Below are 24,670 nucleotides of genomic sequence, written 5' to 3' on the forward strand. Positions count from 1 at the left end.
GATGAACGCAAGGATATTGCTGCCACCTTAAGAACTCCACCAGTAAGAATGAATGGAATACAACAGATAATATTCTGCTTAGAATGTCATTCCCTATAATAGACTTAATTCTCTGTCTCTCAGTGGTGACCCAGATGGTGGACCTAATTTTGAGATGTTCATGATATAACTCTCCAGAGCAAAAGAGCTACTTAGCAGTTCCTACATCATTGTTCTTTTTTTAAGATACTGGATAATCATCACTAATTTTGTGTCTTGTGATTATTACACATGTGCTGATAATAATTATCTTATAACCTAACAGCTAGAGCTATAGCCTATAAATTAACTTTTGCTTTTGTCTCCAAATAGATGCCTTTTCAGACCCAGATGGCCGTTATGAAAGAAACAGAAATAGTTCTCATTTACTTTGGAGGCCTAAGAAGACAGAAAGAGAAGTCACGATGCCAGGATACAAAATGACCTCAGGTACTGTGTAGTGAGATCAGTTCCTGCCTTAGAGAGTGCGAGGAACTGAGTGAATGCCGAATTCGGTCTTCAGAACATGAACCTAGTAAATGTTCATTGCATTCTATCCTGACTGACCTTAATATTGCAATCATTGCTCTCATCTTATATGCTTATGTTCTTGATATGCTTTTGACCATCTTCTTTCCACATATACTAAATAAAACAGTGTTTTCCCTCAAATTTTCTACCCAAAAGTCCTTGTGAAGTCTTTCCAATTGTGGTGTTCTCTCCCATTTCATTTTTTTTTAACCCTTATTCTTTTTTTTTTATAGAGGCATGTTATTTATTTATTTATTTGTTTGTTTGTTTTGTTTATGCATGCACTGGGTACAGTCAGAAGTGCGGGAGGGTGAGAGAATTCACCAGAGCCAGAGCGGGGAGCAGAACAGGCAGAAGGACTGAAGTACACTGCTGAGGGGAGCAGCGGGCGGCAGGAGAGGTCTGCGTGCCATGTGGGACCCTCCTCCGGTGGCCGGGGAGCAGCCGGGGATTGAACCTGCGCCGCAGAGGCCGTGGGCAGCTTCGCAACCCAGCGCTCAACCGCTCCGCCACCGGGGAGGCCCCCATTTCATTTTTTTAATCTTGAAAAGCAAAAACTGCCTAGGGAAGACGCATTGTCCTGAAATTACTTCCATTAATATCAGTGTTGGGTAATTATGGACATTGCCTGACTGGTGATGAAAGAGACCAATTTAAAGTGGATCTAGTGGTGGTTCTTATGGACATAACCTCAGAACTTCAAGTGATAACTGCCCTTGCCAACAGACCTTTAAGTATTACTTCAAAGAGCAACTTAGTGCTATTGTTGTAAGAATATATATCTACGTAAATGAATATCTAAAGAACAAGTATAGGGCCTCCCCTGGTGGTGCAGCGATTGAGCGCTGGGCTGCGAAGCTGCCCACAGCCTTTGCAGTGCAAGTCCGATCCCCGGCCACTGGCGAGGGTCCCACATGGCACGACAGACCTCTCCTGCCACGCCCGCTGCTCCCCTCAGCAGGGTATTTCGTCAGTCTGCCTGTTCTGTTCCCCGCTCTGGCTCTGGTGAATTCTCTCACCCACCCGCGCTTCTGACTGTACCCAGTGCTTGTATAAATAAATAAATAAATCTTTTTTTTTTTTAAATTAAAAAATAAAGAACAAGTTTAAAAATCAACTTTCTGAATGCATTCTGGAGGGGTACTTGTGAGTTGGGAGAGAAATATTTAGTAGATAAAATTAGAAGTAGAGATGGTATATTTTGGAAAACTGGTACCTAATTCCAAAAGTTGTTCTCATTATAACTAAAGCAATGATGTTGAAGATGCATTTAAAGAGTTTAAATAAAAAAAAGTTAAAATAAAACTTTAAAACTATGAATTTCATCGAACAATGCTTCTAAATTAATACTTTATAGGACATGATTTTATTATTTTCTGGTTTTTTTTAAGTTTTTTTTAATTGAATTAACATTACATACCATATTATGTAACTTTCCAGGGTGCATCAATAAAAAAAAATAGTTAGTGATTTTAAATATGCCTTTGGAAAATTAAATTACTACAATGACATTTGATATTTTTGTCTACAATCTTTTAGTTTATATAGTCATGTTTGCCCAACTAAAAGTCTATACTAGACCTTCATTTGAATTTAATCCACTTTCTTTTTCCTATTGTAGGTACTCCTTTTCGAGCCACTTGTCACCAGCCTGCTCATGCTAATATTGTAAGTACTTTACCTTCATAACACACATCTTAGAATCTTACTCTCTCTGTCACTCCTGGTGGGTCCTGCCAGAACCCGGCTGTGTCTTATAGCATGCTCTGAATATCACTTTCTAATAAGGAAAAGAAAGTACTTAAGAGCAGAAAGGTTTGGGCCTCCCCGGTGGCGCAGTGGTTGAGCGCTGGGTTGCGAAACTGCGCGCGGCCTCTGCGGCACCGGTTCGATCCCCGGCTGCTCCCCGGCCTCCGGAGGAGGGTCCCACATGGCACGCAGACCTTTCCTGCCGCCCGCTGCTCCCCTCAGCAGTGTACTTCGGTCCTTCTGCCTGCTCTGCTCCCCGCTCTGGCTCTGGTGAATTCTCTCACCCTCCCGCGCTTCTGACTGTGCCCAGTGCATGTATAAACAAAAACAAACAAACAAATAAATAAATAAAAAACATGCCTCTATTTAAAAAAAAAAAAAAAGAGAGCAGAAAGGTTTAATGGATGCATTATTTTTTTTAAGATTTATTTTTATTTTTTTTATACAAGAACCGGGTACAGGGTACAGGGCAGATGTGCAGCAGGTGGGAGGATTCACCAGAGACAGAGTGGAGAACAGAACAGGCAGACTGACGAAATACACTGCTGAGGGGAACAGCGGGCAAAGCAGGGGAGGTCTGCTGCACCATGTGGGCCATTATGCAATCCATAATATAATTTGTCCCTCCTTTTGGTGGACTTGCATATAGATTTGCATTTATTTGATCCAATGTTAACTGCAAAAAAATAAGTGTTTCTAGTAATACGAAGAAAATAGAAATGAAGGGGGAAATCCCTTAAGTCAGTTATTTCCAAAGGGTTCTGCTGAATAACCACTAACATTGCTTAAGATGTTATCAGATGCAACAAAAACAAAGATATTTGACTGTAGAATATCTCAGAGCTTTTCAAGGACCCCAAACCTGACCACTTCTCCCCATCCTCACCACTATCAAATCCAGTCTAATCCCACTCATCTCCCAACTGAACTTCACATTCTCCTCCTGCTGTTCTGCCCGCTTCTCCCCTCACCCCCTTGGCATCACTTCTCAATACAGCAGTCAGCGGAGCTTCACAGAAGTCAGCTCATGCCACTGCTCCTTGAAGTCCCCAGTGCTTCCCATCTCATTCAAAATAAAATCATTCTTCTCAATTACCTGATATAGAACATAGTCTCCCCACCCCACCCCAGGGTCTTCTTGATCTCCCCCCACCCCCCATCACTTTTGTTCCTTCGCTTCTTTGTTCTTCCTCAGACCTCCCCAGAAGGCTGTGGCCTCAGGGCCTTTGCATATTCTCAAATGCCCTTCTCCAATAGATTGACTGAGCTTTCTCTCTCTCTTTATTCAGCTCTCAGCAAAAATGCCCTCTCCTTACATCTGAGTACCCTACCCAAAATATACCCTTTCTCCTCATCTGCTTACCCATATTTCCTTTTCCCTTCATGGGCATTATTCAGTGCATGATCTAATGTGTCTATCCTTCTGCTCCACTGAAATGGTAGCTCCCCAAAGGCAAGAACATGGCTCAGTTGCTGTATGCTCAGATCCCTAGGACATTGCTTCACACACGGTAGATATTTATACTTATTGAATTTTGACAATAAAAGCATTCACTTAAGTTGTGGATCATAAAGAGGATGACGTAGTGTGCCACTTTCTCAAAACTGTTTGAATACCGGATCCTTTTGAGGGAAATGCCTATTAACATCTCATGAGATATGGGAGTTCCAGAGCAATTTTGAGAACACCATCTTAATCATTCCTTGGTAATCAGAATGTCTTTCCTTTATATACTTTTGTCTTTTAGTCTAAGACCCTGTGCCATTCCTTCAGCCTACTTCCTTCAATACCACCCAAAGGCACCACACAGTTAATATCAGTCACATCTGTACCTGCAAGCTCATCTCTTCCTGGACCATCAGAGCCCACCAAGCCTGCATCTGTAACATATACTAGGCAGCCTCTGGAAGAAATAACCTCCAGCCCCAAAGAGGACTCCCATTCGGATATCATCACCACCCTGCTACAAGCGTCCTTTCAGAATGTATCTGATCAGGTATGGAAAATTGAAGTCATGCCTGGGTACCTTGGTGACACTGAGAAAGGTTTTTAATTTTTCCCTTTTGTTTTGGTGACGTTTCAAGAGCAGTAGTCCTAGGAAGAAACCTTAACATTTGCCTACGAGCAGAACTATACTTAAGATGCCCAACAGACAAGCTAGTCTCCCAATTAAAAGCAGAAGCAAAACAAGTCCATGAAAATATTCCACAGTGGGGGCCTCCCCGGTGGCGCAGCGGTTGAGCGCGGGGTTGCGAAGCTGCCCGCGGCCTCTGCGGCGCCGGTTCGATCCCCGGCTGCTCCCTGGCCACCGGAGGAGGGTCCCACATGGCGCGCAGACCTCTCCTGCCGCCCGCTGCTCCCCTCAGCAGTGTACTTCGGTCCTTCTGCCTGCTCTGCTCCCCGCTCTGGCTCTGGTGAATTTTCTCACCCTCCCGCGCTTCTGACTGTACCCAGTGCATGTATAAACAAAACATACAAACAAATAAATAAATAAATAAATAAAACATGCCTCTATTTAAAAAAAAAAAAAGAAAATATTCCACAGTGGGCTTCAGACAAGGAGGAAGCTTTGTTCACCTGGCCTGTTTTTTCAGAAGCAACCAACCAATCTTTCTTGACAGTTCTTTCTACTAACCTTCTGAACTCTCCTTTTACCTTTGTTCATCCTGCTTACCCGATCTGCTTTCAGCGGTAATGAAAACTAGACTTTACTATTGTCTCAACATTGTGTTGGGGTGGGGGGGAGAGGAAGGGGGAAATGTTTGACCTGCAGTGCTTAAACAGAAAGTGTTTTGTTTCCCTTGACTAAAGAGAAAAAACAAAGGAGTAGAGAAAGGCAAACTTTAAAACCAACCCTTGAAAGCTGACCATAGATCTGAGGCATCAAGGAGGAGAGGGAGAGACAGAGGGGAGAAAGCAAGGTGGGAGGATGAGTGGTCTATGCGGTGTTTTGGTTGTGGGAAAACTATGGTGACCACATCTGAGTCAAGAAATCCTGCTACAAGTCTAAAGCATCTTCCAGTGGGGACCCACAGAAAAGGGTCACAAACAACCGGACAAGCCCGGAAGGAAAAGAGCAAAATCAACATCAAGATAAAAGCTGCCATTGTCACCTCCCCATGGGTCTCACCCACATCTGTGTCACCCAGTCCACATCCAAAAGACAAGCGCAGTTTCTTCACGTGTCTCTAGGCTCCATGCGCCTCCTCCAGGTCTCCTGGCTCCATCCTGCTTCCTTCCTTCCTCAGTCTCTTCTGCAGCTTCTCCTCTTCCTGCTCAGCTCCACCCTCCCTTGGGTGGGGCAGGGAACCTCCCCCTTTCCTGGGGACCACCCTGTTACAATAGCAATTCCCCTATAAACTTCTAAGGCCTCATCCAGTGTTCTAGGCTTTCTGACCTGGTATTTTAGGTACTTCCCTCTTGACTAAGAACTCTTGAATTGAGGAAAATAAACATGGTGGGAAACCTGAGAGACAAACTTAACTTCTGAGTAGAAAAGTTTGTGTTGTTTGGATTGCCAGGATTCCTTGACCATGGCCATGAGAGTTAGCCTGACTCTTATAAGTATTATTTTCTGTATAGCCCTGTTACTCATTTTCTCTATGGTGGAAAGAGGGGAAAACACATTCTCTCCATTTGCATCTGAAAGGAGTACGCATTCCGGAGAAAGCCTGTGATTCACAGAGTTTGCAGTATTACCCAAGGTCAATGCTTGATAAAACAAAGTCTCAAACTATTAAAGTGTAATCATTTCATAGAAATAATTTTGACAGAATCCTTTATTCCAATAGGTCATAGATGAGATAGCAGGCGACTTTAGCAAAGCCGTTCATGGTTTGCAAGCTCACAGCAAACTGCAGAAAGCTTGTGAGGTCCTCCAGAAACTGACAGCCTCTCTCCCAAGATTTTCTGAGTCAACTCAGGTAAGTGGAGGGTGTTGAGAAGAAACAAGATTTGGGAAAGGGGAAAGAGAAAAAGGAAGTATGATAAAATAGAAAATATATAATGTGGAGATTGTGGCCTGTGTGGATGTCAACATTTTGTGAGGAACTGATTTAAATATTAGCAAGTATACTCGTACCTTAAAATCTGGAGATTGTGAATACATTGGTCAGAGACAACATTCTCAGATGGGCTGTTTTTCTTTTGTTTAGTCACTGCCTTCCTGACACGTTCTTTAGGAGAAATCATGGGAAAAGAAATAAAGTCACTCCTTGCCCTACACACAAGACTTAAATATGTTCCAGCCAAATTTACCATTGTTACTTCCCTGTAATTATCCATGCCTCTTTCTACTCCCTACACATAAGTAAATTGAGGTAGGAGAATTTGTGAGAATTTTTATTTGCTTTTTTCCATTTCTTATATTTTCAAATACTCTGAAATGTGCATAGAAAAGCAATCTGTGTTGGCTTATTTGGACTTTTTAGTTACATAAATAATATAGCTTGTTTTTTTAAAAAATCATAACAAAAGTATATAAATTAAGAGCCAAAGCGCTTGCCATCTCTCTCTTTCTAGACAACACCATCCTCTAGATGTAATCACCCTGATTAGTTTATTGTTAATTTGCTGTATATGAATTTCCAGATTTATTTTCTATGAAAACACAGGTTATTTGTTGCTTAAAGTATACAAATTTTCTGCCCCTTGATTTTTTTTTAAAGATTTATTTATTTATTTATTTATTTATTTATACAAGCAATGGGTATAGTCAGAAGTGCAGGAGGGTGAGAGAATTCATCAGAGCCAGAACAGGGAACAGAACAAGCAGACTGATGAAATACACTGCTGAGGGGAGCAGCGGGCGCAACAGGAGAGGTCTGCGCACCATGTGGGACCTTCGCCCGTTGCCGGGGATCCAACTGGCACTGCAGAGGCTGCGGGCAGCTTCGCAGCCCAGCGTTCAACCGCTGTGCCACCAGGGGATGCCCCCCTTGATTTTTTTTAATACTGTGTCATGAGTAGCTTTTCATGTCAGTCTACATAAATGAACTCATTTTCTTAGTGTTCATTTGGATGTTTGTCATGTGTTTGCTCTTGCAAATGGCATGTGCACAAACACCCTGTGCCCATATCTTTGAGTACTTAGGCAAATACCTCCATGGGATAGAGTACTGACAGTAGAATTGATGGGCTTTTTAATTTTCAGTTACTTTTCATAGCCTTCATCCATCTCCCCCGCCATGGGCTTCTTTGTCTTGTTCTTATTTGTTTGTAGGAGAGCTTTATTTTTTCTTGGTATTAATCTTTTGTGAATATGTGTTGCAAATATTTTGTGCCCATGTCTTCATTTTTAACTTTGTTTATTGCATCTTTTATTTTGCAGAAGCATTTAATAAATGTAACTTTGAAAATAATATTTCAAAACCAAAAATAGTAATACCTATAGTGGGTAGTGAGAAAATAGCTATAATTATCTTAACTTTCTGATTTGACTTGTTTCACATGAGAACAACCTACAGACAGGAGAATTGGCTTTTTCTGTTTCATTTAAAATTTCTCAGTCTATATTTTAAGTCAATCCTGAATGCTTTTGAGTCCCTAGGCACAAAAGAAGATCTACTTCCAGTATTTCAGCTGGAATTCTTTTTATCAGCATTCCTTTTTTTTTTTTTTTAGCTTAGTTTTGTTAATTAGATATTTGACCTACTTAACACTGAAAAAGAGTTATGTCACTTCCTTTGACAAATAGGAATCTTCCCTGTAAGTAATATGTAATTACATATTTTCATTTCCTGCCAAATTGTAATTATCACTTTTTATAAAAATACCTTTAAAATGTGTGTAAAGAACATTAAACTCCTTCTCAGAAGAACATGCACAAACCTAAAACAATCAACCAGTTCAGGGACCTACATTTTCTTTCCCAGGTCAGTGTCATCGACTCTCTCATTTACCTGAATGAACAGCTACTGAGGAGCCCATTTCAGAACAGCAGTGACATCCCTGTGACTGTCTGCATCTTCTGCTCCCTCAGCAACATAATGGAAGCTGGCAAAGCAAGTCAGCAAAGACCCAAGCATAACAGAGAGCAGGTAGGAGCTGTCTTGGCCCATAACTAACTCTTTAAAAATATTTTAACCTTGACAGATCTAGGTATCACATCCCCTCTCCTGAGCCCTCTGAAGAGAATCCTGCAAAAGAAACCATTCCATCAAGCCTGCTCCAGTGCCTTCCTCTCAGCCCCACTGTTGAACCAAGACACTGTTCTAATTCAGTGAAAAGAATGTAGTCAAGTACTTGGCAAGTAGTAAACACTCAAATTACATTTGCTATTCCCATGAAAAGATTTTTTTTTTTTAGAGTTATTTATTTATTTATACAAGCACTGGGTACAGTCAGAAGTGCAGGAGGGTGAGAGAATTCACCAGAGCCAGAGCGGGAAACAGAACAGGCAGACCGACGAAATACACCGCTGAGGGGAACAGTGGGTGGCAGGAGAGGTCTGCGCGCCATGTGGGACCCTTGCCCTGCGGCCGGGGATCGAACTGATGCTGCAGAGGCTGCAGGCAGCTTCGCAACCCAGCACTCAACCACTGCACCACCGGGGAGGCCCCGAAAAGATCTTAACATTACTAGTCATTAGGGAAATGTCAGTCAAACCACAATGAGATACCACTTCACATTCCAAAAGACAGAGACTAGCAAATGTTGGCAAGTTGGCAGAGAAATCAGGACCTCATACAGTATTAGACTGTAAAATGATGCAGCCCCTTTGGAAAACAGCTTGGCAGTTCCTCAGAATGGTAAAAACAGAAATTACCAGGCAACCTAGCAGTTCCACTCATTGGTATATACCACACAAAAGCTTGTACACTCATGTTCATGATGGCATCACTCAAATAGCCAAAAAGTGAAAACAACCTAAGTGCCCACAGTTGAATAAATGGATAAATAAAAGGTAGGAGGCCCATATATTGGAATAGCATCAGGCAATAAAAGGGGTGAAATACTGACATGTGCCACAACGTGGATAGACATGAAAACACCATGCTAAGGGAAGAAGCCAGATGCAAAGACCAGGCATTGTGATTCCATTTACACAAAATGCCCACAAGGGGCATCTATAGACCAGGGAAGGAGATGCATGGGTAACTAGGGTTGGAGGTGCAGGGGATAGAAACAGGAAAATGGACAAGTTCTGCTACTGGGTTTATTTTAGGGAAGAGGAAAACAACTATTCATGGTAATAGTTGCACAATCCTGTGAATGTACTGGAAAAAAAACTAGAATTGTATACTCTAGATGGGTGTATTATGTGAATTTCATTGCAATGAAGTTGTTTGCTTGAAAGAAAAAAATCGTAAGTCTACGACAGCTTATGTCGTGAGGCAAAGAACTATTTCCTTGGGTGGCTCTCTTAGTTGATACAAAGGATGATGAGTCTTTAGCCAGATTGTGAGTACTTCCTATAGATCATCTCCAATGAAAATCATCTTTGTTACAGAACTGCCAAGATCCTTCCTCCCCTTCCAAACCTTGCAAAACCTTTCCTTCACTGACACAACACACTGACCTTACGCAAGTCACAGAGTATTTTCTCTCAATGCAGGCAGAAAGTATTCTGAAAATGCCCTTTCTGGCCCTGGGGAAGAACAAGGAAGCATTTCTGCAGCAGATTTGGTTTTCTGAGTCTTCTGTGATCTTGACCTCCTCCACTGCTACCCTGATGCTCAGCAGGTAACAGGAAGAAAGGAGGGCGACAGTTGCATATTGGGTTTTTGACCTAGAGAGAACAGACAGAAATTGGCTTCCATTTAACTTCTTTTTCATTAGCCAAAACAGATCTACGCTGCCTCTGAGCTCTTATACTCTCGGTCAGCCAGCCCCTGTGAGGTTAGACTTTCCCTCAGCTTCAGCTTTGGAGGTGCTCTTGAATAAACACCCAGGAGTTAATGTCCAGGTGAGTGTGAAATTGATTCTGATCAGAATGAAACTGGGATTTGATGGCTGTGGGCGTTTGGCAGGGCGGGGGTGAGGGTGGAAGGGGGGGAGGCACCATGAAATGTAAGCCGACCAGAGTAAAATGAGAGATGGTCGTGTGCCAGTCCCTTCTGTTCCACACTCAAATTCATCCCGCATGGAAGTTGGGAGTGTAAAACAGACTACTGAATTTAATGAAGTTTCTGGGCTTTGATTTGAATTGATCTCAACTCTTTACCATTTGTACAAAGCTAGGAATGTCTGAATCATTATTGGCTAAATGTACCAACTTAGTCTTATCACTTAGATTGTATTTCTTCCTGCAATTACCTAACAGAAGTAGGATTGTTGCCTTATCCTGGAGAGCATAATACTCACTGTCTAGTGAAACAGAATCCTCCAGGAATAAAGATGAAAAAAAATAACAGTAATTGTAAGGTTCACAAGTAAATGACTCATCTGTAATTAGGTGTTTTTCATGTGATAAGATAATAGGAAATATTATTTCATTTGAGATATTAGAAAGGGAAAAATCCCAACATTTACTTTATGACATCTGATACCATATTGCCTAAGGGGTGTTACTTATAAATATTTTAGCAATTGATGAAACTGGAGTTTTCTCATCTCTAGGTAACAGGACTAGCTTTCAATCCTTTCAGAGATTTTGATGATAAGAACATTGTTGGAATTGGGGCCTCCCCGGTGGCGCAGTGGTTGAGTGCTGGGTTGCGAAGCTGCCAGCAGCCTCTGCAGCGCCGGTTCGATCCCCGGCTGCTCCCTGGCCACCAGAGGAGGGTCCCACATGGCGCGCAGACCTCTCCTGCCGCCCGCTGCTCCCCTCAGCAGTGTACTTCAGTCCTTCTGCCTGCTCTGCTCCCCGCGCTGGTGAATTCTCTCACCCTCCCATGCTTCTGACTGTACCCAGTGCTTGTATAAATAAATAAATAAATCTTTAAAAAAAAAAAAAAGAACATTGTTGGAAGCATCGGAAGTGTGTTACTGAGCTCTAATCATAAAATGCTCCAGGTCCATGACTTAATGGAAGATATTGAGGTATGCCTTGATTATTAACTAATAAAATGGAAGGGAATAGGAACCCATGGAGAGTAGGAAGGATGCAGCACCTTGAAGAAAGTCACTTTAGACTTATGGCAGTGCCATTGTTGTTATTGTATTTACTTAGGAACTTTTACAAGGAGATCATCTTACACACAGGAGAAGCCTTTTTAGCTCTTAAACTATATACTTTCCCCTAATCCCTTGTACTATTGCTCTATTTAAAAGAGGAAGAGGAAGACCTAGGAAGTTTCATTCCCTTGTCACTATCAAGGGAACTGAAAGCCATCAGTGGAAGGGCCGTCTTAAATTTGAAGACTGATTAACTGTCTCTTCTTCTAGATCATGCTCTGGAGAAATGCTAGCATGGAAATTCACTCCACCAGCCTCAACATGAGCACAGATCATTTTGTTATCACAGTGAATGTCACTTCCCCAGGGAAATCCCTGATTGTGTGCATAGAGCCGGAAAGTCCCCTTTTAATGACACTCTACCTGGGGTTCCAGTATCAGCCTAACCATACTTACTTCCACCTGAACATCACCCTTCCAAAGGATCAGGTGTGGCAAAAAGGTAATAACTCAATCAGATGTCAGAAACTGACTTTGTAATGCATTTTTTTTCTTCCCTTGGGGGGAAATTTTATTTTGAAATAGTTGTAGAGTCCCATGCAATTGCAAGAAATAAAACAGGGGAGGTCTCATACATATGCTTTTCACCAGTGTCCACTAATGGCTACATCTTGCACCAGCACCACATTGCAACCAGGAAATGACTTTGATACAATGCATTGACCTTATTCAAATGTCACCAGTTTTACAAGCATCCGTTTCTCTCTGTGTGTGGCAGTGTGTTTTCTGTGTAACTGTATCACATATGTAGATAATGTGTCTGTGAAATGCATTTTTAAAAGATGGATTCTAGACTGGATAGAAAGGTTTATGTGGAATAAAGCTAATTTAGTAACAGAGCAGGGCTTGTAACAGTAAGCGGAAAGTGTGAAGTGAAAAACATCTTGTGAAAGGAGATGATAGGAACAGAGAAAGTCTTGTAACAGTAGATTTCCATAACTTATCATCCTTTGCTCTGACCTGTGTCTTTCTGGTTGGGGCCCTGCTAACTCACTCATAATGACAGCAGCAACAATAATTGGCCCTCCTGAAGAAAGGTTCTAATGATATTTTTGACCCATTGGAAATGCACCTGAGCTCTCTTCTTTGTTTGAAGATGAGGAATACACGTGGGTGCTGACACCAGAGAGTCTGCAATATGGGATCGGCACTTACTACATAACCGCCGTACTGAATAAAAGCCAGGAGCACGCTCAGCAGACGCCCACCTGGTTCTCGGTGGTGACAGCGGTCACTCAGTGCTATTTCTGGGACCACGACAACAGCTCCTGGAAGAGCGAGGGATGCCACGTAAGCTGCCCACTGCTCCCACCAATTCTCCCTCAACCAGCACCAGATGCATCTGTTACTGCATTTGGGGCAGCCCAGAAAGAAAACTAGAAGGGAAACTAATCAGCCTGGGGAAATGGAGGGGGCGAGTGTGTGGTGGGCTGGGAAATGCATCTCTTTAGAGTAGTTGTGCTTGTTCAGATAGGAGGGGAAATTCCCCTTCCCCTCTGGGTTCTTTCTGGGAGTGGTTGGACAAATCAACATCAAGCAGCTTAGTAGGAGGAAAGAAAAAATTTAATTACATAAGTATGGAGAATTCACATTCTCATTTCCAGGCCCAGTTCTGGCTGTAAATTCCAGAATAAATGAAACAGAGAGAGAGTTTATGTATTTTTAATTTTATTATTAGGAAAAAACACCACACATAATACACTCTCCTCCCTTGTTCCTACCCTCCAGAGGGTCTAGAGAATGGAAATAGGGATCTGGGGTGTCAAAGAGAAAGGACAGGGTCTCACACCATGAGGAGAGGGTGAGTCATAGGACAAGATTGGATGCTCCAGGTGTTTCCCTGGCCACAAAATAGGGTTTTGTGATTTTAAAAAAGGTTATTTCTGCAGATGACTCTAAATCTGGACAATCTTCATTCTTTGTGGTCATAGAAACTTTCTCTTGAAGCTGCAGAGCCTCCATTAACCTTGGCTCCACATGCCCAGTTGACATGTCCCAGAAAAAGCTTATCTGAACATGTCGCAGGGGGGCTATCCTTTCTCTCTCAAACATTAGTCCAGGGTGAATCTGGCTATTCTAGATAAAATAAGAAAAGTAGTATGTGAAGCTATTACATTCTAATAAGCATTAAATATGTTGTGGGGAAATGAAAGCAACTTCCTACTAAATAGAAGAAAACTTTCTGATTTAAAAACAAGCTAGCAGATTCTTTACATTCCAGGCCAGGTAGGGGCAGATCGTCACCTTTGTAAGGATCGCCCAGTTCCAGGTGTCTGGCACTTTAAAACATCAGTGTTATCTTCGCACACCTCAGATTCAGCAAGATCCTCTCTGACTTCAGTTCTGGTTCAGTTGCACAAAGAAGGCAGAGCAGGATTCTGGAGACCTGAGAGGGTTCTTAAAAGATCTGAGAAAGTATCCTCCAGATTGGAAACCCACTCATGCAGCACTTAATGATGTTCAGGCAATGACAGACTGCAGAGGTGATGCTGATAGGTCATACCACATGGGCCTGATAGGTCATACCCCAGAGCCAGGGATGCAGTTGGCACTACCATCTGGGTTTGCGTGATCACACTCTCTGATGTTCACACAATACTGAAATCGCCTAAGGAGACATTTCTCAGAATGTGTCTGGTCACTAAGACTATAGAAGAAAAGAGGATTCTCTGGAAGACAACTGTGCCATATGCGGACTCAAGAAGCGATTTCTGGGTGATGGAGCACAGTGCTTCCCAGGCAAAGCCTCACACTGGGCGCTGGTTAAAATGCAGGCTCTGTCGTGGTGCATCTGGGCAGACCTGAGATCCTGCTCTTCTAACAAGCTCCCAGGTAGTATCAATGCTGCCCATCAGGAAAAGGGCATTGGAAGTAGCAAGACTCACTGCTTTCCTTCCCTCAGGAAGACCCACTGATCACAAAAGGCATCAGGATAGCCCCTGTGTCTTCAAAGCTCTTGCAGTGTTTGGCCTCCATGAGCTGCAGAGGACAGAGGACAGCTTCAGAGGACAGAATAAGAGTTCCTCAAAGGGCTAAGTATAGACCGAGTAGCCAGAACTTCATTTCTGGCTGTGGAGAGTTTGGTCAAAATAACAGTGTGCTAGGGCTTTCTTCCACAAAATTAAAATCCAACATGGAATTCGTAACCTTCCACACAATGTGACACTTAAAAAAAATATTATGAAGAAATGTTACAATTCCAGTCATAGGGAGTCATAAAAAACATTAAACATACTGCTTAGCTTTATCACATAGTATTTTGCTCTGTTAGCGGAGACATTTTAACCCTTTGCACTCCGAACCATTTTACGATATTTTGATTTAATTTCTTGTGCCATTTCAAGATAAAACTTCAGGGAAACATGCATGTCTCAAGAAGTTGCGTTGAAATAACCTCAATTCCCCGTAATCACTAATAAATTGCAATGTCCCCTGAGAGGGGACATCCGAGTGATATGCTAGAATTCCGATGTCCCCTGAGAGGAGACAGCGGAGTGCAAAGGGTTAAAAATAATAAAACAGGAGCAATTGACACCCTCTGTGTATCCCTCAGTACTCTTATTTCCTCCTTCTCACGACTGTCCTGAATTTGGTGTAAGTATTCATATCCTTCAGCAAGGAAATCTAGGTTCAAGTTGAGAAAATAGAGATACAGTGATGGACAAGACAGTGTCTTTGTGAACTCACTTTCCAATCAGGAGACTGACAAAAATTGATAAAGGGTGTTGTGTATGTTTTTGGTTGTAGTGTAACTGGCACTGCACTTCTTTGGTTTTTTTCCCCTGTAATAGTTATCCATGTTGGTTTATCTAGTTCTAATTCATTCATTGTTAACTGCTTCATAATATCCCATCCATTTGTCTCTACTTAGCTCATTGCTTGTATGTTTTGCTGTTCCTGGACATACAGGTTTTGGTTTGTTACAGTTTTTTTTTTTTAAAGATTTATTGATTGATTGATTTATACATACATTCATACAAGCACTGGGAACAGTCAGAAGCACGGGAGGGTGAGAGAATTCACCAGAGCCAGAGCGGGGAGCAGAGCAGGCAGAAGGACCGAAGTACAATGCTGGGGAGAGCAGCGGGCAGCAGGAGAGGTCTGCGCGCCATGTCGGACCCTCCTCCGGTGGCCGGGGAGCAGCCCGGGGATCGAACCAGCGCTGCAGAGGCTGCGGGCAGCTTCGCAACCCAGCGCTCAACCGCTGCGCCACCGGGGAGGCCCTGTTACAGTTTTAAACCATGCTAACAAAAACATTCTTTGTCATGTCTCCTGGTGTACATGTGCAAAGTTCCCCTGAGGTATGTATGTTCAGAACAGGAATTGAAGGAGTCAAAGAATTTGTGCTTCTTCAGCCTCATTAGATATTTCAAGCTAGCTCTCCACTTCGGTTATACGACCATTTATATGATGACCAGCAGTGAATGAGCAATCCCAGCTTTCCCATCTCTAGAACACCTGGGTGGGTGGATTATGCTTGCTCCTTTCTTGGCATTCTATTCGGTTAGAATCAATGTCTGCTTCTATTCCAGGTTGGACCACAGAGCACAGTTTGGAGGACACAGTGTCTCTGTAACCACCTCACCTACTTTGGCAGCGACTTCTTTGTGGTGCCCAGGACAGTGGACGTGGGAGACACAATCAAACTGATCCTTCGTGTGACCAACAACCCTGTTGGGGTGTCATTACTGGCCAGTCTTTTAGGATTCTATATGCTCATATTTGTGTGGGCTCAGAGGAAGGATCAGGCAGATTTGCAGAAGGTGATGAGGCTTTGATTTCAAACAGTGTCTTGATTGTGCTAAATAAAATGAAAAAATAAAAGAGGCATGTAGCATAGTACTAGGTCATGGACAAAGTCAAATGGGACTTTCTTTACATTTCTCTTCATATCTATTGGCTCAAGGTCTCAAAACATAACTCCTTATCTCCATTTTTCTTTACGCCAAGGTTGAATCCTCATATCCAGTTAAGACTAAACAAAAAGAAAACACCTAGAGAACTATAATCAAATCTAAGTTTATCTCACTTTATACTTTGATTGTGTAAGTTATATACAAGTCAAATGATAATTTAGTATAACTAATATAGATAAGAAAATTGCAGGAATATTTTTTGTGAAACAAAAGTCCTTTGATGAGCACCTCTTCTTACTTTCCCTTTTATCTCATTCTTATGTTTTCTTATACTAGGAAGTCTAGAATATGCAAAGCATCAATTTCTTTGCTGCTGGGGTGTAGAGATGCCAGTTTGAGTCAGCAAAATGCCAGTTTGAGTCAAATTTCACCTGGTGAAATTTGAATTTCAAATAGTCAATACATTGTTAGTTTAACTAGCCCCCAAAATTATTCATTGAAATTCAAGTTCATTTGGTGGTAACCCTGGGTGAGATAAATGTGGAAAGACACAGAGCCCCAAGACCTGATCAGTTATTTAGAGAGATCAGCCCTGTAGTTTCAGTTCTCATACCTGTGTCCTCACTGAACTTACATGGGCTGGTTGGTTTGTCTGCCTTCTGACGACCTCTCCCCCTTGCTTTCCCTAGCTGCCAAAGCTGCAGCAGCACATCCTCCTTTTTCTTAGCCAGAAGAAGCAGGGTCTAAAGTAAGTGAAAGTCTGGCAATTTTCTTGGTTCTGCTTTTCCTACAGGTCAAGGTTACTGTCCTGGCTGATAATGACCCCAGCTCTCAATTTTGCTACCTTATTCAGGTCTACACTGGATATCGAAGAAGGGCTGCTACCACTGCTCAGGTTAGTAAAATAATGTTCTCCATTCATTGCTTTGCCACAGAGATAAGCACTGACTTGGGGATATCCCAATGTTCAGTAGCACTTTACAAAAGGGACCACAGAGATCAATATGTCCTGGTACTAAACTGTCCATTGGAAGTGCCTGCTGTGCAAGCACACCTCATTTCATTGCATTTTACTTTACTGCGCTTCACAGATACTGCACTTTTTACACATCTATGATTGTGGCCAACCTGAAATAAGCACATCTGTCAACACCATGTTTCCACCAGCATGTGCTCACAGTTCATTAAGATATCTGCATTGGGTTTTTTTTTTTTTTTTTAGACAAAATGCTATTTTTGCATACTTAATCAACTACAGTATAAACCAATAGTTTGGCATATCAGGAAAAATTTCCTTTAAAATTAATTAAATTAACTTAAAAATTAGATGACAGGGCCTCCCCGGTGACGCAGTGGATTGAGCACAGCACTGTAAAGCTGTCTGCAGCCTTTGCAGTGCCGGTTCAATTCCCGGCCAGACAGGAAGATTCCCACATGGCATGGCAGACCTCTCCTGTCCCTCCCGCTGCTCCCCTCAGGAGTGTATTTCTGTCGTCTGCCTGTTCTGCTCCCCACTCTGTCTCTGGTGAATCCTCTCACCTTCCCGCGCCTCTGGCCTGTACCCAGCTCTTGTATAAAAATAAATAAATCTTTTTTAAAAAATTAGATGACAGTATAATGTAAACATAATTTTTACATGCACTGGTAAAGCCAAAAAATGCACGTGATTCACTTTATTGCAATACTCACTGTCTTGCGGTCCAGAATCAAACCTACAATCTACTGTGTTCGTCTTTCTCCTCAGGGAATAAACCTGAAGAATCATGCTAGAACTTCCTGTATTTGATCCTTCCTTGTCATGTTTTAGGTGGTTGTCACCCTGTATGGATCTGAGGGACGGAGTGCGCCCCATCACCTTTGTGACCCCCAGAAGGCTGTCTTTGAAAGAGGGGCACTAGATGTCTTCCTCCTCCGCACCCAGTCCTCTTTGGGAGAACTGCACAGCCTTCGACTCTGGCATGACAATTCTGGTGTCAGCCCTTCTTGGTAAGCACCTGTCCTATACCAACTTGTTCTTTCTTCTCTGTGATCATTAGTATTCCGGAGAAAGTCCAGCATGTCATCATAGTGAATAGCAATGCTTTGGGCCAGATGGCAACAAATGACTGTTAAATTTACATTTTAAAGCTGTCTACCAAAAAGAAACCCTGGAAAGAAATACAATAAATTATTCACCATATGATTTTTTTGTGGTGGTAGAATAATGTTTTATTTTTTCTTATATTTGTCTTAAATATCAAGATTGTAGGCAGTAAATAATAACAGTGGCATATAGCCCCAAAGTGCCATGAATTATAAAAGAATTTCTAAATATGGAAAATATCTTTACGGAATAAATTCCATAAGCATAAGTATACTGAATATACGGTGCATCAAAAGTAGGAGTTTCAGGAGAAGGGAAGGAATGGGATTATGATGGAGTTGGCTCAGGAAGTGGAGAGAGAAATGATCATGGTGAGTACATGAACTTGACATGTGGGAGGTGCAAGCTATTCTGCATCTGTTTCAGCAGATCTGAATTAGGAGAGGTGGGTGGAGAAAAGAGATGATAAAATTATTTAAGGATGGTTTGTTGGGGTAAGAAGGGAAAGAAAAAAATCTGTGGTTCAGATACTCAAAAAGAAAAAAATCAGTTACTAAATATTGCCCACCTGAAAAGAATATGCAGCCTGCCTAAAATTGTTAGCAAAATAAATCTTCCTGCTGGCTTCATATATCTACCCCTACACCAACAGGGCTTAATCTGATTGCTGCTCCCATTCTGCTTAGATCTCTGCAAAGCAGTTTGTGCACTATCATTCCAGTCATTTATAAAGGGAAATAATATATAATGAGCACTTGAAAACAAGCTCAGTATCATTAGTTATCAGGAAATGCAAACAAAAGCCACAGTGACATACAACTAAACAACCAGCAGAATGTCTACAAAAAGCCTGACAACTGAATTTGGGTGAGTTTGGGGAGCAACGGGAGCTATCTCACAGTGCTGGTGGGAGTGAAAACGGTACAGCCGTGCTGGAGAAGTTGGGAAGGTTCTCATAAAGTTAAATGTGCAATTACATTATGACCCAGAAATTTACTAAAGGTAAATGAAAACGTAAGTCCGTTCCAGGACCGAGACACATAAGGTGCTGGAAATAACAGAAATGTCCATCAGGTGGGTGAACAAACACATGTTAATATATTCATTCAGTGGCTGCTACTGACCAGAACACAGCATGGGCGTATCTCAAAACATTATGCTGAGGGCCTCCCCGGTGGCTCAGCAGTTGAGCGCTGGGTTGTGAAGCTGCACGCGGCCTCTGCGGCGCCGGTTCGATCCCCAGCTGCTCCCCGGCCACCCGAGGAGTGTCCCACATGGCGCGCAGACCTCTCTTGCCGCCCGCTGCTCCCCTCAGCAGTGTACTTCGGTCCTTCCGCCTGCTCTACTCCCCGCTCTGGCTCTGGTGAATTCTCTCACCCTCCCGCACTTCTGACTGTACCCAGTGCATGTATAAACAAACAAACAAACAAATAAATAAATAAAAAATGTCTCCATAAAAAAAAAATTGAAAAAAAAAAAAAAACAAAACATTATGCTGAGACTAAGAAGCCAAACACTAGGGAATGCACACTGTATGACTCCATGCAGAGAAAATTCTAAAAAAGCAAATCTGTAGAGGCAGGAAGCAGATCAGTGGTTCTCCTGGTCTCAGCATAAACTCGGGGGTTGACTGGGAAGAGACACAGGGAACTTTTGAAGTGATATCTTGATGGAGGTGGTGCTTACACACACATGTATGCCTGTCAACACTCATTTAAATGAGTTTAAATGAGTGTCTTTTATCATAGGTAAATTATATACCTCAATAAAGTTGATTTTTTAAAGATATAGATTTTTGTATTTTCATTACCAAAAATTCCAAATACTTTTTTATTATTTTTTAAATTTTATATATTTTTACATCATTTTTCATTTTTTGCACAATGTATGCATTTTCATCTTGGTTATAGTCCCCATACAATTCCCACCCCCCCTTGTTTTGATCCTACTCCCTCCTCCCCTCCCCCGCCCCTTAGTGTGTCTCTGGTTTATAGTTGCTTGTTGATTTTGATTTTTACTTTTGGAATTAGTCTTTTTCCTGGTCCCTTATTTAGGTTTTCTAAATTCCTGCTATGAGTGAGACTATCTGGCATTTTTCTTTTTCTTGCTGGCTTATTTTGCTGAGCATGATCCCTTCCAGCTCCAACCATATTGCTACAAATTGCATGAGTTTATCTTTTTTTAATTGCTGAGTAATATCCCATTGTGCATATGAACCACATCTTCTTGATCCAGTCATCTATTTTTGGGCATTAGCTATTGTAATAGTGCTGCTATAAACATAGGGGTGCAGGTGCCCTTTTGTTTTTTTTAAGATTTATTTATTTATGCATACAAAAGCTGGGGTACAGGCCAGAGATATGGGGGATGAGAGGATCCACCAGAGACAGAGTAGGGAACAGAACAGGCAGATTGACCGAAATACACTGCTAAGGGGAGCAGCGGGCGAGTCAGGAGAGGTCTGCTGTGCCATGTGAGTCAGCTCCCTGGCAAGACGGGAATTGAACTCGGGCTGCAGTGGCTACGGATTGCTTCATAGATTTCGCCTTAACCTTTGCACCACCAGGGAGGCCCACAGGTACCCTTTTGAATTAATGTTTCTGTATCCTTTGCGTAAATACCTAGGAGTGGAATTGCTGGATCATATGGAATCTACATCTTTAGCAGGTTGAAGAATCTCCACACAGCTTTCCATAGTGGTTAGACCAGTTTGCACTCCCACCAGCAGTGCAGGAGAGTTCCTTTTTCTCCACATCCTCACCAACATTTGTTATTGCTAGTTTTTTAAATATGTGCCATTCTCACTGGTGTAAGATGGTATCTAATTGTAGTTTTGATTTGCATTTCCCTGATTACAGGTGATATTGAACATTTTTTCATATGCCTATTGGCCATTTGCATTTCCTCTTTGGAGAAGTTTCTTTTTAGCTCTTCTGCCCATTTTTTGACTGGGTTATTTACTTTGTTTTTGTTGAGTCTTATCAGCTCTTTGTAGATTTTTGTGATCAGTCCTTTATCATTTTGTTGTGTGCAAAAATGTTCTCCCAGTCGGTAGGGTGTCTCTTTGTTTTGGTTACGGTCTCTTTTGCTGTACAGAAGCTCTTTAATTTGATGTAGTCCCAGCTGTTTATCTTTGCCTTCACTATCACTGCTTTGGGTGATGTGTCTTTAAAGATGTTGCTGAGGTGTATGTCATGTAGTGTTTTGCCTTTATTTCCTTCTATATATTTTATGGTTTCAGGTCTTAATGTCTAGTTCTTTAATCCATTTTGAGTTGGTTTTTGTGCATGGTGTGAGGTAGTAGTTAAGATTCATTCTTTTTTTTTTTTGTGGGACCCTCACCAGCGGCCGGGGAACAAACTGGTGTTGCAGAGGCTTCCAGCAGCCTCGCAGCCCAGCGCTCAACCGCTGCGCCACCAGGGGAGGCCCTAAGCTTCATTCTTTTGCATGTAGCAACTCAGTTTTCCCAGCACCATGTATTGAACAAACTTTCTTTGCTCCATTGCATATTCTTTGCTCCTTTGTCAAAGATTAGTAGGCTCTAAATCTGTGGGTTTATTTCTGGATTTTCTGTTCCATTCCATTGGTCCATGTGTCTGTTCTTATTCCAATACCTGTCAAAAGTCATGTAAATTACATTTTAAATGACTGTCTTTTATCATATGTAAATTATATACCTCAATAATGTTGAAAGGAAAAGGTCTATATTCTAAATTATTGCCAACAGTTATTTCTGGATCATAGGATTATGAATTTTTAAAGTTTTGTTCAGTATATATTTAAGTATTTTCAAAAAATTTAATAAGGAATTTATTTAATCATTATAAAAACATTTTTCTTTTTTTTCTTTTTCTTTTATTTTTTTTAAATAATAAATTTTATTTTTATATTCCCCCATACAATTGCAAATGCCCCATTCTGACCCCAATCCCTCCCCTCCCGCCCCCCACCCCCCAAAAAGTGTCTCTGGTTCATAGTTTTTTGTTGATTTTGATTTTCACTTTCTTATATTCATTTTCCTGGTCCCTTATTTAAGTTTTCTAGATTCCTGCTATGAGTGAGACCATCCGGTATTTTTCTTTTTCTTTTTGGCTTATTTCGCTGAGCATGATCCCTTCCAATGCCATCCATGTTGCTGCAAATTGCATGTGTTTATCTTTTTTGAATGCTGAGTAATATTCTATGGTGTATATGTACCACATCTTCTTGATCCAGTCATCTATTTTTGGGCATTTGGGCTGTTTCCAAAGCTTAGCTATTGTAAATAGTACTGCTATAAACATAGGGGTGCAGGTGTTCTTTGGAATTGATGTTTCTGTGTCCTTTGGGTAAATACCTAGGAGTGGAATTGCTGGATCCTATGGAAGCTCTATGTTTAGTAGGTCCAGAAATCTCCACACAGCTCTCCATAGTGGTTGGACCAGTTTGCACTCCCACCAACAGTGCAGAAGAGTTCCTTTTTCTCCACATCCTCGCCAACATTTGTTGTTGCTAGTTTTTTTAATATGTGCCATTCTCACTGGTGTAAGATGGTATCTCATGGTAGTTTTGATTTGCATTTCCCTGATTACAAGTGATGTTGAACATTTTTTCATATGTCTGTTGGCCATTTGCATTTCCTCTTCAGAGAAGTTTCTTTTTAGCTCTTCTGCCCATTTTTTGACTGGATTATTTTCTTTGTTGTTGCTGAGTCTCATCAGCTCTTTGCAGATTTTTGTGATCAGTCCTTTATCATTAGTGTTGGGTGCAAAAATGTTCTCCCAGTTGGTGGGGAAAAACATTTTTCAATTTAAATAAATAACTTTTAGAGAAAACATTTAAAGAAACTCACTCTCATATAATCTTTTCTGCTTTTCTGACTAATTCTTATTACTGATTTATATCAATCTTAAATTTATATGGGGCCTTTGATATAATATTATTAACATTATTTTTTAAGTCACAGTGACTTTATGCTCATCAGTAACTAGTGCCATGATTATAATAGGACTCAGTATTTGTTATAATTAATTATGACAGTTAATACTATAATAGCAAATATTTGTATAGCTAAATTCTCAGCTATGTGTTCCTCTGCACAGGTTCGTGTCACCTTGGTACTAAAGCTCTCTTGAAAATTTTCTTTCACCATTTGTTTTTCTTTTTTTTTTTTTTTTAGTTGAGAAAGTTTGTTTTGCAGAAAATTTGGAACACAGAAAACAAAAGAACTACCCTCCCCATAAAAAACAGGCCACCAGCAGTTTTTTTAGTTAGCAAATGATGAGATTTTCTATATCTTTCTGCTAACCATAACAAATGCCTCAACTAGATTTTTCTGACCCATTAGATTTTTTCTTTTTCTTACATATGAAAGAATAAAAGAAGAGAAATTACCCCGTAAGTATAAAATGTCTATGACTGGTTTTTCACCAGTCAGAAAATTATCACTTTCTCCTTTTTTATCTTATTTTGTTATTATACTTTCCTATTAAATAAAAGTTTTAACAGCATAAAATGCACTTATTTAGTCACCTGGGATGTTATAAACTGCCACAATAAGAGAATCCCCAGAAGTATTTTGGCTTTAAAGTTAATACTCTTCACAAAGAAAATAACAGTAAAATTGAACAAAGATTTTGACCAAAGAGATTTGCATGGTTTCATAACATTAAACACAGACTCTTGGGGAAATAGTACCATTACAGTAAAGAGAAAGTTAACCAGTTGCAAAATGGAGTCAAATAGTCTGACCAAGTAAATGTCCTAGAGGACAAGTTTACTGACCATTGAAGTTAATAGAGAAATTAACAGAGTAAAACATTGTGGTTGGAAAGAGGGTGAAATATCAAGACCTGAATCAAGAGGAAGCCACAGACCCAATTAAAAGAAGTCATTAATGTAAATGTCAAAGGCCACTCCCCACATCCTCAGATTTGGGTGAAGAAAGACAGAGGCAGACAGGATACTTTAAGAGGTGGCAGGGCGCTATCACATATCGAATAAGCAAAGTTGATGTGTACACATTCTCTTAGAGGCTGGAAAGGGAAAATAGGATCAGCTTTCATTTCTCGCTTTAGTTCTTGCTTTGCCTTTTGTAGAATCAGTTCCTTGGACACTCACTGACAGTACAAGGATCTTTGCACCCACCTACCTAACATGACTATCGTCATTTTACCATAGGTACGTAAACCAGGTCATAGTCATTGATGTGGAAGCGCAAAGGAAATGGCATTTCCTGTGCAGTTGTTGGCTGGCTGTGGACCTTGGACGTGGCGAGTGTGACCAGATCTTCATGCCAGTCTCAAATAAAGAGCTCTTTTCCTTTAGGTAATTTGG

General features: G+C 41.2%; 1 protein-coding gene across 1 annotated transcript in view; it reads left to right on the forward strand.

The window, feature by feature from the left end:
- Nucleotides 1–24,670, forward strand: part of PKD1L3 (polycystin 1 like 3, transient receptor potential channel interacting) — a gene marked incomplete at both ends in the record, with an annotated part of 53,231 nt that overhangs the window by 5,368 nt on the left and 23,193 nt on the right. The window contains 15 exons of the mRNA XM_084256562.1: nucleotides 352–468; nucleotides 2,171–2,217; nucleotides 4,047–4,295; nucleotides 6,091–6,222; nucleotides 8,173–8,337; nucleotides 9,855–9,982; nucleotides 10,079–10,205; nucleotides 10,859–10,903; nucleotides 11,198–11,281; nucleotides 11,627–11,858; nucleotides 12,513–12,706; nucleotides 15,949–16,179; nucleotides 17,066–17,167; nucleotides 18,080–18,258; nucleotides 24,515–24,661. Of these exons, the coding sequence (XP_084112688.1) occupies nucleotides 352–468; nucleotides 2,171–2,217; nucleotides 4,047–4,295; nucleotides 6,091–6,222; nucleotides 8,173–8,337; nucleotides 9,855–9,982; nucleotides 10,079–10,205; nucleotides 10,859–10,903; nucleotides 11,198–11,281; nucleotides 11,627–11,858; nucleotides 12,513–12,706; nucleotides 15,949–16,179; nucleotides 17,066–17,167; nucleotides 18,080–18,258; nucleotides 24,515–24,661 (2,179 nt within the window). The remainder of the gene's footprint in view (nucleotides 1–351; nucleotides 469–2,170; nucleotides 2,218–4,046; nucleotides 4,296–6,090; nucleotides 6,223–8,172; nucleotides 8,338–9,854; nucleotides 9,983–10,078; nucleotides 10,206–10,858; nucleotides 10,904–11,197; nucleotides 11,282–11,626; nucleotides 11,859–12,512; nucleotides 12,707–15,948; nucleotides 16,180–17,065; nucleotides 17,168–18,079; nucleotides 18,259–24,514; nucleotides 24,662–24,670) is intronic.

This window comes from Talpa europaea (genome assembly GCF_964194135.1).
Source record: "Talpa europaea genome assembly, chromosome: 16".
Taxonomy (NCBI): Eukaryota; Metazoa; Chordata; class Mammalia; order Eulipotyphla; family Talpidae; genus Talpa; species Talpa europaea.